Raw genomic sequence first — 18,525 nt, 5'->3', positions numbered from 1 at the left:
TCATATATTGTATTATTACCTTCTAACTTGTTTCATATATTGTATTATTACCTTCTAACTTGTTTCATATATTGTATTATTACCTTCTAACTTGTTTCATATATTGTATTATTACCTTCTAACTTGTTTCATATATTGTATTATTACCTTCTAACTTGTTTCATATATTGTATTATTACCTTCTAACTTGTTTCATATATTAATATCGAGAAATAAACAAGTTGTTCTGTCTCGTGTTTAAGTTATAAAGTTCTTGCGTTATCTACATGGAAAATTAGAGTCACTTCGTCAATTAAAACCCATATGACCTGAGAACGTAAGAATATGTTTCTATATGACATCTTAAAAATATTTTGCTTTTCTATCTTAATTAATTATCTTTGTGTATTGAGAAAATGTTTTCGTTTTGTAAAAACAAAAATCTCTTTCTTAATGTTGTATAAATTCCATGCTCTGGATAAACTCTCATACCTAAAAATGTTAGAAATTTATGGATAAACAAAGCCTATGTTCATTAATTCGAACAATATTAAAGTAAATACGCGTTTATTATAAATAAATGTTTTACATCTGGAGCTTGATTGTCGTGAGTGCATTTACATAGTCCAAAAAGTCTAATAACATAAGTTTAATTCTTATTTTTCAATTTACTATATTCGACGCTCAGTAATTTTAACGACGTACGCCACACTTTTCACAAATTACCTCATTACTGCCAACTTTTATTTCCTCGTGTACAGCTAACTATTTCCAAACGCTTCCGGTATTTTATAAAACAACAAAGCCAATGAAAGCGACGAGAGTTGTGTTTCCAGCAATGTGTAGAGTAAAAATGACAGTTGTCGCCATAACCTCGTGACCCTTGAAATCCCAAATTGGGGTGGCAGGAAAAGGCGGGTACATGATAAAACCAATCTGACAAAGCCAAGTGCCAGTTACCAACAAAGCCAGGCATCGCAACCAAGTCAACATCGGAGTTTGCTTGTATTTCATTTCAAGTAGCAGGGCGATAGCAATTGTTATCAGACTATATACTACTAGACTGTGCAATTGCGATTCCAGCATTCGAGTGTGGGCGTGTTTATGGTTGGCAAACAGTAATGTTGTAACGCAGACCCATATTAATAATATGGCGTAATTCGTGTAGCGAGGAAGGCGATAACAACGTTTCGAGAGTATATCAGCGACACCGCTCAATGCCAAGAGGAAATACATTACTACATGATGGCTGTTTTCGATAATTTCTTTCCCTAAAAATAGATTAATACAAGTCACATAAAACAATTTCCGTGCTAACTAGGTGTACTTGAGGGTGGGGAGGGCGTGTGGCTTTTTCTTGCGTGCTTATGTAGTACAGTAGATCGCCAAGGTAAAATTCGAGATGGCCAAACTGTTGGAGTACATTAAGGTCTTATTACACCTAGCTAAAATCGTCTTTTCGTCTATCCAGCTTTCACAGACAAACCACTAACATACACATTCACAGATCATAATCGTAAAGCCAGAATGTCTTTCTGTAACAACTATTGAAGGATCAGGACATGGTTTCAACGACAACTATACAGGGTGTTTCTGATAAGTCTGCCATAAATCAAGGGGCGTGTTCTTTGGGTCAAACTGAGTGGAAAGTGTCAAAGAACATGGGGTAAACGTAAAAACTAAACGGTGGTTTGCTATAAAGTAACGCGATGTTGTTGATAACGTCACAGTATCACTTCGAACGAACGTGTGGTAGTACAGTATGGCGTATACCAATGCAGAATATGCAGACATGCATCTCATGTATGGACTGGCGCAGGGCAATTCAGTGGAAGCACAGCGGCGATACCAGGAACAATTTCCGCAACGACGCATACCAAATCGTCGTACGTTCGAGGCTGTTGACAGGCGCTTGAGGGACATCGGACAAGTACAACCCAACAACGTTCGAGAGCGAGACATTCCAGAAGACATGGAGGAAATCGAGGAAGACGTCCTTGCCATGTTCGATGAGGACCCCTCGACAAGTACCAGACAATTTGGACGACAATTACATGTTAATCACGTTTTGGTCTGGCGAATTCTCCGCGGACATCAGTTTCACCCGTATCATATTCAAAAGGTGCAAGCTCTTAACCCGGCAGATTATCCAAGACGCATCGACTTTTGCGAGTGGTTTTTGGCCAGAGTAGAGGACAATCAATTTCCACGGGTCCTTTTAGTAACCGACGAGGCACATTTTTCCCGGGATGGAATTCTGAACTATCACAACCACCACGAATGGCGCCAATTAAACCCACACGCAACTAGTGTTAGAAGTCACCAACAGCAATTTTCTTTAAACGTATGGTGCGGCATTGTCGGTAATCATTTACTAGGTCCGCATTTTCTTCCACCCAGACTAAATGGTGAAGCATATCTCACGTTCTTAAGAGACACTTTACCTGAACTACTCGAGGACATACCGTTAGCATTACTTCGTGACATGTGGTTTATGCACGACGGGGCACCCCCACATTTCAGCCGTGCAGTTAGAGAACATCTTAATGCTACGTTTAATTTGAGGTGGATTGGGCGTGGAGGACCAGTTGCGTGGCCAGCCAGATCTCCGGATTTAAATCCGTGCGATTTCTATCTTTGGGGTCATCTCAAAGACATCGTGTACAAGAATGAAGTCCGTGATGAGGAAGACTTGCGAAGACGAATTATTGAAGGTTGTCAAACAATCAGGAACATGCCAGGAATCTTCCAACATGTCCAAGAATCTTTCGAAAGACGGGTTCATGTTTGTCTTAACGCCGTTGGTGGACATTTTGAACAATACCTGTAACGTCCATGTTAACTTGTTAAGAATAAAAGTAATACCAACCGAAAGGTACCATGATACTTTGAATTTACTTTACTAGAGTAGGCATACTTCTACTCATTTAATACACTTCTGCCAGGTGAAAGTTCAATAACGATGTTAGAGGGAAACTATTGAAATTGTCTCATTATTTCTAAACAAGTTGATAAGGCTGAATTTGTTTTAGTCTACATTTTCGAATATTTTCTTGTTTTAGGGGCCAATGTTTGGGGGGCCATATCTTCGTTGCAAATTCTTGTACACCCCATGTTCTTTGACACTTTCCACTCAGTTTGACCCAAAGAACACGCCCCTTGATTTATGGCAGACTTATCAGAAACACCCAGTATAAATAAAAAACTGCAACCCAGCCTTTACACATAGTGCCCTTTCCAAATGAAAGTGAATCTCTCATACTAGCTACCTTGCCCCTATTCCGCATCCTCCCTCGCTAACCCCAAAAACTGGAGTAAAGAGAAAATAATTTAATTTGAAACGCTTTCCAATAAATCCGTTTCAATACAGCTGTCCGTCAAATGAACCCTAAACTTGAACCCGAAAGACATTTCAGCCCGTCTATAGGGTAAAGGAAACCAGTGTACTAAATATTTGTGAAATCGGTTGAAACGCACGTACTTTATTGCATAGAGAATATTTTTTACATTTCTGGGCGCCATTTTTAAGATGGCGGCGGATTGGAAAAATCTTTCTTAGCACGCACCTACTACTTATGAGTAACGTTCCTGCAAATATTCAGCCTTCTAGGGCAAGCGGTTTGGGCTGGACGTTGATTATCAGCCAGTCTGTCATTCAGTCAGGACTTTGATTTATATAGATATAGATATATTATTCACTTACCTCTAATTCCATGCAGTATCTCACCAGTCATCAAAAAAACTCCAATGATTATCTTGAATATTCCCTCCACTTCGAAACTGGGACAACATTGGCAGGTGTAAGTTAACGTGCAACGAAATTTCAATTTATTTTGATGCTGTAACAGCGTGCTGGAGCTGGTTAAAGTTTCGAAATATCGAACAAAGCTGCCAGTGGTCCAATGAAGAGCAATTAAAATTGATCCAACTCCTTGTAAGATATGTCCGAAGAAACCAGGGAAAACCATGTTGAGCACTTAAACCTTCGATTATAATCTCAAAATAAGCTAAAAAGCTTCCCTCGCAAACATAGTTCACGTAATCACTTTTAATATTTCTATGCTTTCGCTTGGGCGAGTTAGTTATACTTCTACAATATAGATTATACTGCGCAAAGAGCTACGGCGTCCTACACATCATAGATGTTGACAATAATACTGCTAAGCTTTATAGTCATTACTGTGCGTGGCTGACAAATCTAGTACGAACAGTGTAATGGATGATTTATGTTCACTGAAAATTATATTGTTGGCAAAAATCCGGTTTTATCCAAAAAAAAAAGCCAGATGGAGATGGTTTTAAGCAGTTCAAGTCAACGGTTAAAACCGGTAAAAACCACCAGTAATAAATAAATAAGGTAAAATCAGAAGTAAGATGAGACTAGAAGTAATGAGCTCTAGCATAGTAGATCCTGGCACTAGTGAACCAATTTGAGGATTTTATGCCGCTTCCATCGCGCCTACACAAGAGAGCAAAAAATTGGTCGAGTTCCAAAAAACTTTCCTACCCCTTCCCCTCAACCTAAAGCCGCGGAACACGGACGCCGGTGTTTGAATCTAGTTCGGCCGTCTACCGCCGCGAGCGTCTCACTTTTTGGAGGGAAAATTCAGAAACCGCTACCAGAGGGCCAACCGTTGTTGTGTTATCAAGAATATTCACTTTCAACCAAGTGAAGAATTTTGTTAGCTCAGTACTTCTAGTCTCATCTCACTTCTGGTAAAATTAAGATACTTTTAATTATTTTTTCGCAGACGACATAGAGTTTTTTTCGCTGACGACATAGGGTTTTTTCGCTTTGGCTTATGAAACATGTTTTATTTAATTATATAGATGACTTTATTTCTATTTAGAACTATTCCTCGATGATTACTCAGTCAAAACACTAGCTGCTTGCCTGCTTCTCTAAACCCGAGTCTCTAATTTACTCATTTCATTTAAAAATATCAAAAACTGTTTTAAAGGAGAACCGTCACCAGAAAAAATTTGTTTAAAAACCATGAAAATATTTAGAGGACACCAAAAAATGGTTAATCTCCAATTTTCATCAGAATACGATAAAAATTTAATTAGGTAATTAACAACGAAAGATACAGTTTCACCCCCCCAAAAAAAGTTTAGTTTAGACCGCCAGAAAGAACCTACGTGTAGCGCCATCTCTTTCGCGTCGAGTTTCATTCCCGGTTTTCCGCTGACTGATCTAATTTCTATCATTCTATGGCGGCGGTCTTGTGGTATTAGGCCTCGGCTAATTTTTTCAATTATCCGTTATCGCTAGTTAATTACCTTTTGATCGAGATTTATCGATGCCTTACAATAAACGATGCGCGATTCTTGGATGTTCAAGTTGTTTAACAGAAAAAACTAACATAATCCGAAAAATTTCCCTTTACAAATCCTGTAAGCCTTGGCTAGACCCGCCGCGCACTCGCGGGAGCTACGGTCTACCTCCTAGAAATAAGCCGAAGTTACGATCAGCCGGCGTCCATAGTTACACTAAATTCCCTAGAGAGGCGCTGCACGTAGGTTAAACCTAGAATCTTTAAAATCTGAGCGGCTATCCTATACAATTTGAACTTTTTGTAATAACATTTTAAATAAATTTTTAATAATTAAATCCTTTAAGAGGGATAATATTTGATATAAAATCTATCACCCTGTACAGAAAACACGAATATTTTGATTCTGTTGACGGTGGTCCTTTAAACCCAGCTTTTTTCCATGGTTAAAACCGCTTGTCTATATACCAAATTAAACTATATCATTTCACAAAATTTGAAGCTGAATAATTTCATCGACGTTCTTCGCACTTTTCACAAATTTCCTCAATACTGCCAAATTTTACTTCCTCGTGTACGGAGCTAACTGTTACCAAACGCTTCCGGAATTTTAAATAAACAACAAAGCCAATGAAAGCGACAAGAGTCGTGTTTCCCGCAATATGTAGAGTAAAAATTACAGTTGTCGCCATAATCTCGTGACCCTCGAAATCCCAAATAGGAGTGTCAGAAATGGCGGGTACATGATAAAACCAACCTGACAAAGCCAACTTCCAGTTACCAACAAAGCCAGGCAACGCAACCAAGTCAACATCGGAGTTTGCTTGTATTTCATTTCAAATAGCAGGGCGATAGCAATTGTTACCAGACTATATACTACTAGATTGTGCAATTGCGATTCCAGCATAGGTGTATGGACGTGTCTATGGTTGGCAAAGAGTAATGCTGTAACGCAGACGCATATTAAAAATATGGCGTAATTTGTGTGGCGAGGAAGGCGATAGCGATGTTTCGTAAGAATATCTGCGACACCGCTTAATGTCAAGAGGAAATGCATTACTACGTGATGGCTGTTTTCGACTCTTTCTTTCCCTAAAAATGGATTAATAAAATTTGGATCAGATCTCATCGTGGATTAAACTCCATGTGGAGAAATTAAAGATTTTAAAACCAGTCTCCATTTATAGCTGCTTCGAAATCATCGAGTCAAACACTCTACTTGCGCTTAGTATCGCGACTACACATTAAACTATAGGCAAGTTTCCAGCTTTAAAGTACACTTCTTCTAGATAAGGCTCATTAACATTCTTAAATTGGAGGCTATTGAAATCGGCTAAACAAGATGGGCAGGCTGAGGTCTTACTCTCCATGTGTGTCATTTTCCTTGTTTTAGGGACCAGTGCTTGGGGGATCGTACCTCCGAAAATAATAATTTCAGACCCCATGTTCTTTGACACTTTTCACTCAGTCTGACCCATAGAACACACCCTTTAATTTATGGCAGACATATCAGAAACACCCTGTATGTATAAGGATTATATCGTTCACTTACTTCTAATTCCCAACACTATCTCACCAGTCATCAAAACAACTCCAATGATAATCTTGAATATTCCTTCCACTTCCAAACTGGGACAACATTGGCAGGGGTAAGTTAAAGTGCATCGAAATTTAAATTTATTTCGATGCTTTAATAGATTGGGGGACCTGGTTAAAGTTACGTAATACCGAACGAAGCTACCAGTGGTCCAATGAAGAGCTAATAAAATCAATCCGACTCCTGGAAAAATATGTCCGAAGAAACCCGGGTAGCCCATTTTGAGCACTATACCTTCGATTGTAATCTCCTATCTTTCAAACATATTGCACATACTCACTTTCAATATTTCTATGCTTTCCCTTGGCCGTGTTTTACTTCTACCATATGGATTACACTGCGCATCATAGTACTACGCATCATTGATGTAGATAATATTCGTACTGCTACGCGACCTCAGCTGGTCGTCCCTACGATTTTTACCTCTCCGAGTGACGTACGTCACGGAGAGGTTCTGTAACGATCGTGTGTGTCTGTTGTTACACCCACGTGACCGCGTTCGCAGTTTCCAAATCGGAGCAAACGTGTTCGCGAGTTCCGAACTGCATTCACAGTCACGGAAATGGCTCCTCTACTTGAGTTATCACACCACCATCTCCTGGTCTTTGTCTATCCCACACGGACACCAGTCTGTACTTACTGACTTGTAATCACCACCATCTTTCGGTCTTCGTCCATCCCACATGGACACCAGTCTGTATTCATTGGCTTCTAACACCACCATCTTCTGGGCGTTGGTTTTGTCTATCCCACATAGACACCAGTCTGTACTTACTGGCTTCTAACTCCACCATCTTCTGGTTATTGTCCATCCCACATAGACACCAGTCTGTACACACTGGCTTCTAACATTACCATCTTCTGGTTTTTGTTTTTGTCCATCCCACATGGGCACCAGTCTGTACACCTGGCTTCTAACTCCACCATCTTCTGGTTATTGTCCATCCCACATGGACACCAGTCTGCACACCTGGCTTCTACTCCATCGTCATCGTTGGGTTTAAGACATTCGCGGCGATCAGCTAGGGTTACGAGAAACGTCTAGCCTCCCTAAGGTGGGATCGCCACCAAAGGTTTTCGCAATTGCGGTTGTTCTTGCTTTGAGCTATAGTTCGACACCCTTATATACTACCTATTTGAGTAAGGCGAAGCAACCGGCGTATGCTTCATTTCAAACGCCAATATTAGTCAAGTCTCTCAAGAATGTCTAATTGTTCTTTATCAACGCGATGTAACGCTCAATAAGGCGAACAACTAACGAAGAAAATATTTAATATTAATTATATTTATTTTAATATTTAAGATAATCTTGTATCTCAACTCTAAATTAAAACGGATAGAGTTAAAAAGCAGTCTATGTTTTAGTCTGTGTGTGTCCGTCCGTCCGTTAGTGCACCACGTTAGCAGTTCGCTTTGTTTTGTGGAAAGAAATCCTACAAAACCTTAATATTTGGTTTTCTCATAATGTATAATTAATATATGGAAATATTTTTCGTAATTTCGATGCCTTTAGTGGTGTTGTAGCTATAAAGCTCTGTTTCATTTTGATACCCCAAGAATATTTTTTATATTATTATTTGAAATCGATGTTTATATATTACTTAAGCTATACTACATCTGTTTATAGCATAATCCTTTCCAAAGTGATTTCAAGAAGAACGCGACTATATTGGTCAAATGATCTTATAGTTGTCAATAGGCCTAGAGAACCAAAAAATAAACGCTTGGTTTTCGTTTCTGTAATGCAGTGACATTAACGGTTCAGAGTGAGCCGAAAGTTAAATACACTTTTAAATAATTAGGCTTAAATATTATAATCATGGTGAAAATCTGGGCCGCGTTCAGCAGAGCTCAGCGCTGTTAGCAGTGTTATTGAATTTTGACGTCACGGTGCTCAGCGCTGAGCCAGTGCGGTCTTTAAAGCGGGTTTTTGGATAACGTGACGTAAAACGCGTAGTTCTCAGCGTGGCGAAGAAAACGCCAATATTAGTCAAGTCTCTGAAGAATGTTTAATTGTTCTTTATCAAAACGATGTAACGCTCAATAAGGCGAACAACTAACGAAGAAAATATTTAATATTAATTATATTTATTTTAATATTTAAGATAATCTTGTTTCTCAACTCAAAATTAATACGGAAAGAGTTAAAAAGCAGTCTATGTTTTTGTCTGTGTGTGTCCGTCCATTGTTACACTAGTGCGTCACGTTAGCAGTTAGCCTTGTGTTGATATGTTAAGAAATCATACAGAGCCTTAATATTCCCTTTTTCTATAATATAAAGTGAATATGTGGAAGTATTTTTCGTAATTATGAAGTATTTAGTACATTTGTAGCTTTAAAGCTCTGTTTCATTTTGATATTCCAAAGATTTTTTTTAATATTGTTATTTGAAATGGCTGTTTATATATTACTTAAGCTATACTACATTTGTATATAGAATAATCCTTGATTTAGTGATTTCATGAAGAAAACTAAGACCTAAACTCCGGCGGGTATGTTCAGTATTATCCGCAATAGGCTTAGTGAAACAAATAGTAAATAATTGAGACCTGAGGTGAAGTAAACTTTGGGCTTTGATTATCGTGTCTGAAATGAAGAGACATTAACGGTTCAGAGTGAGCCGAAAGTTAATTACACTCTTAAATAATCAGGTTAAGATTTTATGATAGAAGAAAAGATCATGGTGGCAATTAGACTAGTAAAAGGGCTAATGGTAAATAGGTGGTAGCTACAGACGCGCATTGACTATTAGTGCGTCTAGCTACAATTTAGCTCTGGTGTTATTTAACCAAGAATAATGTTGAGGTGAGACGAGACAATAGTGTTTACACTGCAAACCAGTTGTGAATGTAGCTATCAGAATATACGGTAAACAGCTGAACTTGATATTCTACTTCACCCTCCCTTTAACAACTGTGGCCGTTCCTTTTTTAATTTTTTAAAAGGCAAGCAATCTACCCTTTAGAGAGCCAGCGTTCATGGGCTGAAGAAGTCACGCCCCGCTCACGTCAAGAAAGACTTCCTAGAGAGGAGCTCGAGATTTCTAACTGTGTTTGGAAAGGGGGAAAAATTTAACCCCCTATCCATGGAGTTAGAAGAAGTTTTTATCCCAGCAGAGACGTACGCTATACCAGCCATTGTATTTGTTCACTTCCTAGGCTAATTTAATGGACTTCTGGTGTAACTTATATGCTTTAAATAGACAAATTCGGAAATGAAGACGAACTTCCAGGGGCGGGGATAAGATCGTTATGCGCGTTTCTCTTAAAAGGCGGCGCTACCGTAGTTTAAAAAAAAGTTAAAAAATGAAATATGGCTCCAAAATTTTGATGGTTGAGGTATTTTTAGTCATTTAGTTAAAAGATCTGTTATTTTAATCAAATAATTATCATTAATTTTAAATATTAGTAACGTATGCTACTTGATAATTATAAAAATATAGTTTAAATCATTGTAAATAAAGCATTTTCATTGCTGGAGTGCTAAGCCTTAGTCAAAATGAGTCCCAGGTGCCCCCCAGGCAAGATTTGTTCTGTTTTGAACTGTACCCAAAAAGGAAATTCTAAATCTGTAAGTATAGTTAAGCGAGTTTAAATTACTCCCAATAATTGTCAATTTTATTTCAGATTTCCTACCATAGTTTACCTTCGTTAGAAAACAAATCCTTGAGATTGCTTTGGCTTAAGAAAATCCGCCGCCGAGACTTCATTTATAAACCAATAAAGTACATTTATGTGTGTTCAAAACATTTTAAAAGGTCTGATTATGACCCTGGACGTGGAAATGGCAAGAATATACTGAAGAAAGGGACGGTTCCTTCGGTATTTACGTGGGATTTTACCACTGGTACCAAAATAGTTGACTCTACAGACACGGTGGCTGAAAGTTTAAATAATACTGAAGATCATGAATCTGTTGTTAAAGATATGGTATCAGATATGATCACGGTTGTCACTTCAACAGAGGAGTACATGTCATCCGTAGCCATTTATTGTAATTGTGAATGTTCGAAGAAAGTGAAAGAGTTGGAAGCGCAAGTGATAGAGATGGAAGCGAAAGCGAAAGAGTTGGAAGCAAAAGAGAAAGAATTAGAAGCGTGCATCGCTGAACTGAACTTGAAAGTATCTATCAAAAATTATCAACTCAAAAAAGTAGAAAAGGATTCACTTGATGCAAAGCATAGGGCCAAAATTGCTGAGCAGAGCTATAATGAGCTTAAACCTAGTATAGACAGAATAAAGGATAACAACAAGGATATATTATTTTACACTGGCCTGCCTTGTTATGATAAACTTATGGCCTTATATAATCGGCTTAATCCAGGCCCCAATGCAGAAAACATCAACTTTTGGAATGGTGGGAGGGTTAAACCAAAAATGTCACCTGTAGGTCGAAACAAGAAATTGAATGTGAAAGATCAGTTTCTTCAAGTTTTGATGCGTCTGCGACTCGGCCTTTTTTTAAAAGATTTAGCAGACCGCTTCGGTATTTCACCAAGCACAGCGTCCAATTATTGCGTTACTTGGATAAATTTCATGTACTTTCGCTTAGGACAAATAAATCTATGGCCTACAAGAGAACAAGTTGATGCAACTATGCCAGAAAGTTTCAAAAGAGATTATCCTAGCACTCGCGTCATAATTGATGCTACAGAACTTAAATGCCAAGCCTCAAAGTCTTTGGTATTGCAGTCTGCTTCGTATTCAAACTACAAATCCACCACAACTTACAAAGGACTTCTTGGAATAAGCCCTAATGGCTACGTCACCTTCGTCTCTCATTTGTTCACAGGCAGCATCTCCGACCAAGAAATAACCCGGCGAAGTGGTTTTTTAAAACTGAACTTCAACCAAAATGATAGTGTGATGGCGGATAAAGGTTTTTTGATTCAAAAGTTGCTAGACCCAAAAGGCATTAAATTAAATATACCACCATTCCTTGGTGAAAAAGGCCAGTTTTCGAAGGAGGAACTCGAAAAGTCCCAAAAGATTGCAGCCCTTCGCATCCATGTTGAGCGGCGAATTGCTAGGATTAGAGGGTTCCATATCTTTGATCGTCCAATTCCATTAACTCTTGCGCCTGTCATTAATCAGCTGTGGACTATTACAGCGATTATATCTAACTTCCAAAGCCCTCTCATTGTCAATATAGAAAATGAACAAAATTTAAACAACAGCTCCTTGGAAAATGATGAATTTTATGAAGAAATTTTGGAGCCGGGTAATTCAAGCGCTACTATTGATGATGAGCTGGAGGAATTTGACGAAGAAATTTTGGAGCCGGGTAATGCAAGCCGTACTACTGACGATGAGCCGGATGATTGTGAAGAATTTTTCGAACCAGAAAATATGTCCGTTGTAAATGACTAACCATACGGGAACGATTTTAATTCAGATGATAATGATCTTGAAAATATGGATTTATATATTTAAGAGAATACTAGCTGTAAAAATTTTAAAAATGTATGTATAAGTATCGAAATTTAATGGTGTATGTTTCAACAATCAATTTTATTTTGAATAGTTTTCCTATTTTTTTTTGTTTTTGTTTTTTTCTAGGGAACTAAAATATCACAGATATTTAGGAACTAAAATATCACAGATATTTAGGAACTAAAATATCACAGATATTTAGGAACTAAAATATCAAAGATATTTAGGAACTAAAATATCACAGATATTTAGGAACTAAAATATCACAGATATTTAGGAACAAAAATATCACAGATATTTAGGAACTAAAATATCACAGATATTTAGGAACTAAAATATCACAGATATTTAGGAACTAAAATATCAAAGATAGTACAGGGTAGATATGAATTTGAAAGGAACTAAATATGACCAAGCGGAAAATTTCAGAATCCAAAGAGTTTATGGTCCTAATTAACGTCCCGAAAGTCCCCAAGCCTCCGGTGCCGGCTTTCGCCGCCATATTGGAAAATGGCCGCCATAACGGATGTTTCTATATCTCGAGATCTAATAGACCGATTTACATGAAGTTTCTTTTAAACGATGTCTTATGACGATTACAATCCAAACAGATCCAATTTTGTAGCCCTTACATTATTATTACAGAGGTGTTCACGCTTATCATGGGAAAAAAATTCAAAAATATTTTGCTTTCCAAAATTCTTAAATGTTAAACGTATTTTAATTTTTTCTAAAATCATCGTTATTTACAATTGTTTACGCTCAATCATACTAATTTTTCTGTTTTAAAATCAATCAAATTAATCTCGAGATTTATTGAATCGTTTGAGACCCCACGCACATTTCGGCGCGTCTAGTAATTTAAGCCTGGTAGCCGTTCATGGAACTGCATGGTGCCTCAAGCGATATCGATTCTTTTAGCTTCAGGGCGGATTTTCAGTTTTAGTTTCCGTTCCAATTTCCCAATAGAGTAAGCTATGTCTATAGCATCACTATTCTTTTAAAAGTACTTGAAAAATATTCAATTTAACCTAACGTTAGTTAAAATTTAAGATGAATGAGGCGAATTAGTGCGTTTTGTGTTCTGAAACTTTCAGTGGCGAAACTGTCATCGTGACAAGGGGGGATTAAAACATTAATCGAATGCAGTTTGAAAAGGAAGGATCAATTACATGTAAAACTACAAGATGTCGCAAGTATTTCAGTTCACACTTTCTGTAGGAAAAATTATACGCGTCCCTCGAGCATTGAGGCTCATCTAAAAGCCACTTCCACTGAGACATCTGGAAATGAGTTAACTGATAATGCAGTGAGACTACGATCATCTCTCGAACAATCTGACTTTAAGACCAACTGTTTATTTTGTGGAAAGATTTTACTTAGTGAAAGGCAAGAAAAACGGGAAATACGGTATCGCATACCAGGTGACAACCCTAGAGATAGCTGACGCTATAAAGAAACGCGCTCTTGAACGAAACGATGAACTTGGGGAAATTTTTAATGCGCGTGTAAATTCAGTAGTAGATTTAGTTGCCGCAGAAGCAAAGTACCATAGGCCATGCAAGCTCAAATTTTTCTTGCATGAAGAATCATCAGGACATATAGGACGACCTGAAAACCCAGAACTAGGGGAAGCCTTTTCCAAATTATGTTCCTATTTGGAAAATAGTGACGAATGTCAATATTCATTGGATGATTTAGAAGAAACATTTAAGGCATTTTCGCCTTCAAAATGCATGTATGTACACAACCAAACATTTAAAAAACAAGCTGAAAGAAAGATACGGCGATAGTATTACGTTGACTGATATGAAGGAGGCAACCCGCGTCGTTTCTTTTAAAGATTCAATTGGAATAATTCTACACGAGAACCATATTCGTATTTTCTGTGAATGTACACTCCAACTGCAGTTGGCAGCTTTGGTACAAACGACCTAGGCCTGCATATCGATATTATACACTCCATTATTGCATGTCGTTGTCTCTTATAAGATCCAGAATCATTTCTCATCTTTGTTACTCGGTCAATTGAATCTTTAAAAGAAACGACGCGGGTTGCCCCCTTCATATCAGTCAACGTAATATTATCGCCGTATCTTTCTTTCAGCTTGTTTTTAAATGTTTGGTGGTGTACATGCATTTTGAAGGCGAAAATGCCTTAAATGTTTTTTCTAAATCATCCATGGAATATTGACATTCGTCACTATTTTCCAAGGAAGAACATAATTTGGAAAAGGCTTCCCCTAGTTCTGGGTTTTCAGGTCGTCCTATATGTCATGATGATTCTTCATGCAAGAAAAATTTGAGCTTGCATGGCCTATGGTACTTTGCTTCTGCGGCAACTAAATCTACCACCGAATTTACATGCGGATTAAAAATTTCCCCAAGTTCATCGTTTCGTTCAAGAGCGCGTTTCTTTATAGCGTCAGCTATCTCTAGGGTTGTCACCTGGTATGCGATACCGTATTTCCTGTTTTTCTTGCCTTTCACTAAGTAAAATCTTTCCACAAAATAAACAGTTGGTCTTAAAGTCAGATTGTTCGAGAGATGATCGTAGTCTCACTGCATTATCAGTTAACTCATTTCCAGATGTCTCAGTGGAAGTGGCTTTTACATGAGCCTCAATGCTCGAGGGACGCGTATAATTTTTCCTACAGAAAGTGTGAACTGAAATACATGCGATATCTTGTAGTTTTACATGTAATTGATCCTTCCTTTTCCAACTGCATTCGATTAATGTTTTAATCCCCCTTGTCACGATGACAGTTTCGCCACTGAAAGGTTCAGAACACAAAACGCACTAATTCGCATCATTCATCTTAAATTTTAACTAACGTTAGGTCAAATTGAATATTTTTCAAGTACTTTTAAAAAAATAGTGATGCTATAGACATAGCTTACTCTATTGGGAAATTGGAACAGAAACTAAAACTGAAAATCCACCCTGAAGCTAAAAGAAACGATAACGCTTGAGGCACCATGAAGTTCCATGAACGGCTACCAGGCATAAATTACTAGACGCGCAAACTTTTGTGCGTGGGGTCTCAAACGATTCAATAAATCTCGAGATTAATTTGATTGATTTTAAAACAGAAAACTTAGTATGATTGAGCGTAAACAAATGTAAATAACGATGATTTTAGAAAAAATTAAAATACGTTTAACATTTAAGAATTTTGGAAAGCAAAATATTTTTGAATTTTTTTATTATGATAAGCGTGAACACCTCTGTAATAATAATGTGAGGGCTACAAAATTGCATCTATTTGGATTGAAATCGTCATAAGACATCGTTTAAAACAAACTTTATGTAAATCGGTCTATTAGATCTCGAGATATAGAAACATCCGGTATGGCGGCCATTTTCCAATATGGCGGCGAAAGCCGGCCCCGGAGGCTTGGGGACTTTCGGGACGTTAATTAGGACCATAAGCTCTTTGGATTCTGAAATTTTCAGCTTGGTCATATTTAGTTCCTTTCTTTGGCCAAAAAATGCGTATTTACCCTGTACTAAGATATTTAGGAACTAAAATATCACAGATATTTAGGAACTTTAGCTAGGCATTTAACCCATTTTTATCACTTAAATACTTATTCCTTTGATAAGGTTGGCAGCGCGTGAGCAAAATAAAAATTCTTCAAGATCGATTCCATCTTTTTCCATTTTTCTTGGTCGAAACGTACTCTTACAATTATCAATCCTGTAGGAAAATATGTTACGTAGTCGCACCATGGTAATACCGATAACGCCATCTGCCCCATAATCTGATGAAAATGATCGTCATTTTCTTTCAACACAAGTTTTCCATTAATCGTTTTAATCCTAAAATCGCCACTTAAAACTTCAGTGGGGGTTTTATCCCTAATTGACCAGCGGCATTTAATTTCAATGAGCCCGTAAGGCTCCACTTCTGCAGGGTCTTCAACAAGACCATCGGGAGACGTTCCCAGCCATGGTTTACCAGGGTTTACAATATACCCCGAAGAGTGGACCGTGACATCGTGTCCCAATCTATGCATTGTTTCTTGATACTTTTTTTTGGCCACAATTTCGCATCGTTTTCCATATTTTATTGCGTTGAGATGCCCAATATCTTTTGGTTTTATAATATTTTTGACGCCAACTTTGGTCCAAACTTGGTTTTTCCTTTTGCAAATAGATCCAAAATTTGAAGAATTCAATCTGCTAGATCGTGCCTCCTTCCATTCTTGGGAATCAGATTGATCTCTTGTTTTTATTTCAAGCTCCTTAGCTCCCTGAATAGTAACTTGGTTACGCTAAAAAATGAAATGGAAAAATTTAACTAAAAAGAAAAGAAAAATTAAAAAAGTTCTATACCTTCAATAAAACTGACTCTGTAGAAGTAAACTTTTTGGACGAATTCTTGAAATTCCAAGGAGTACAACCAATAGAATTTGAATGCGTGGGGATTTCAAATCTATCTCTTGGAACATGTTCAAAGCAACTAACATCGGGCTTTGAAAGCTGTCGAGATTGTGAATTACTTCGAATCCATCTTCAATAAGCGATAGCTGTAAGCTTAAAGGAGAACCTTCCGGAGCATATCCCATCCTGGTTTTTACCCAAACAAATTCTTCCAAACAAATTCGCCCAGCCATCATCAACCCCACCAGCATTAAGATTACTAATCAACTCTCTAGAAGCCGATGACACTTCATTTTGATCAAGACTAGTTGATGTAGCATTGTACAGTCGCGGAAATAAGTTTCGGATCATTTTCAATCGACGAAATTTTTGACATTATTAGTTAAGTGTGAATGTCAAGAATAGGTCAACACCTTGTTTTTGAAAATCAGAAAATTATTGCGATCGTGACTACTAAAAAACCAAAAAATCACTTTTCGACCAATCAAAATCCTCGCGTCACGTGACATTTTTTAGATGCATCACATAGCTCGCGTCATTTGGAAACGAACCCTTTTTGAAATTTTAAAATCGGTTCAGCCGTTCAAAAGTTATGGCGTAAAATGTGACTGGATTTTGGTCACAAATTAAGCCTAACGTCCAAAAGATTGTTTAAGAAAAGCCAATGAAGCCAAAGGCGGGTAATGTTATTTCAATGGAAAAAGGAAAACACAAAAAAAATTGCTTTTGAAAAATATTATAAAATTGAGTAACTAAAATAAAAATTTATTAATTAAAATAAAAATTGATTAATTAAAATTAAAATTGATTAAATCAAATTAAAATTGATTAAATCAAATTAAAATTGATTAAATCAAATTAAAATTGATAAAATCAAATTAAAATTGATAAAATCAAATTAAAATTGATAAAATCAAATTAAAATTGATAAAATCAAATTAAAATTGATAAAATCAAATTAAAATTGATAAAATCAAATTAAAATTGATTAAATCAAATTAAAATTGATTAAATAAAATTAAAATTGATTAAACCAAATTAAAATTGATTAAACCAAATTAAAATTGATTAAATCAAATTAAAATTGATTAAATCAAATTAAAATTGATTAAACCAAATGAAAATTGATTAAACCAAATTAAAATTCATTAAATCAAATTCAAATTGATTAAATCAAATTCAAATTGATTAAATCAAATTCAAATTGATTAAATCAAATTCAAATTGATTAAATCAAATTAAAATTGACTCATTCAAATTAAAATTGACTCATTCAAATTAAAATTGATAAAATCAAATTAAAATTGATGATTAAATCAAATTAAAATTGATGATTAAATCAAATTAAAATTGATTAAATCAAATTAAAATCGATTAAATCAAATTAAAATCGATTAAATCAAATTAAAATCGATTAAATCAAATTAAAATTGATTAAATCAAATTAAAATTGATTAAATCAAATTAAAATTGATTAAACCAAATTAAAATTGATTAAACCAAATTAAAATTGATTAAATCAAATTAAAATTGATTAAATCAAATTAAAATTGATTAAATCAAATTAAAATTGATTAAATAAAATTAAAATTGATTAAACCAAATTAAAATTGATTAAACCAAATTAAAATTGATTAAATCAAATTAAAATTGATTAAATCAAATTAAAATTGATTAAACCAAATGAAAATTGATTAAACCAAATTAAAATTCATTAAATCAAATTCAAATTGATTAAATCAAATTCAAATTGATTAAATCAAATTCAAATTGATTAAATCAAATTCAAATTGATTAAATCAAATTCAAATTGATTAAATCAAATTAAAATTGACTCATTCAAATTAAAATTGA

General features: G+C 36.1%; 2 protein-coding genes and 1 long non-coding RNA gene across 3 annotated transcripts in view; all 3 read left to right on the top strand.

Annotated features, from left to right (window-relative positions):
* Positions 1–18,525, top strand: part of LOC149682750 (uncharacterized) — a 289,717-nt gene that overhangs the window by 21,593 nt on the left and 249,599 nt on the right. The gene's annotated exons all lie outside the window — the stretch shown is intronic.
* LOC149682769 (uncharacterized) lies at positions 10,332–11,325 on the top strand. Its single transcript, XM_089834176.1, has 3 exons — positions 10,332–10,422; positions 10,479–11,261; positions 11,320–11,325. Exons 1-3 carry the CDS (start codon positions 10,351–10,353, stop codon positions 11,323–11,325), a joined length of 861 nt encoding a protein of 286 aa, XP_089690302.1. The 5' UTR covers positions 10,332–10,350.
* Positions 11,297–12,494, top strand: LOC149682768 (uncharacterized). The gene has a single exon (XM_089834425.1). The coding sequence runs from the start codon at positions 11,388–11,390 to the stop codon at positions 12,219–12,221; it is 834 nt and encodes a 277-aa protein (XP_089690551.1). The 5' UTR covers positions 11,297–11,387; the 3' UTR covers positions 12,222–12,494.

The sequence above is a fragment of the Phalangium opilio genome, unplaced genomic scaffold, assembly GCF_054372755.1.
Source record: "Phalangium opilio isolate 3A_F unplaced genomic scaffold, DU_Popi_V2 ptg000038l_1, whole genome shotgun sequence".
Lineage (NCBI taxonomy): Eukaryota > Metazoa > Arthropoda > Arachnida > Opiliones > Phalangiidae > Phalangium > Phalangium opilio.
This window is presented reverse-complemented; position numbering and strand designations above follow the sequence as displayed.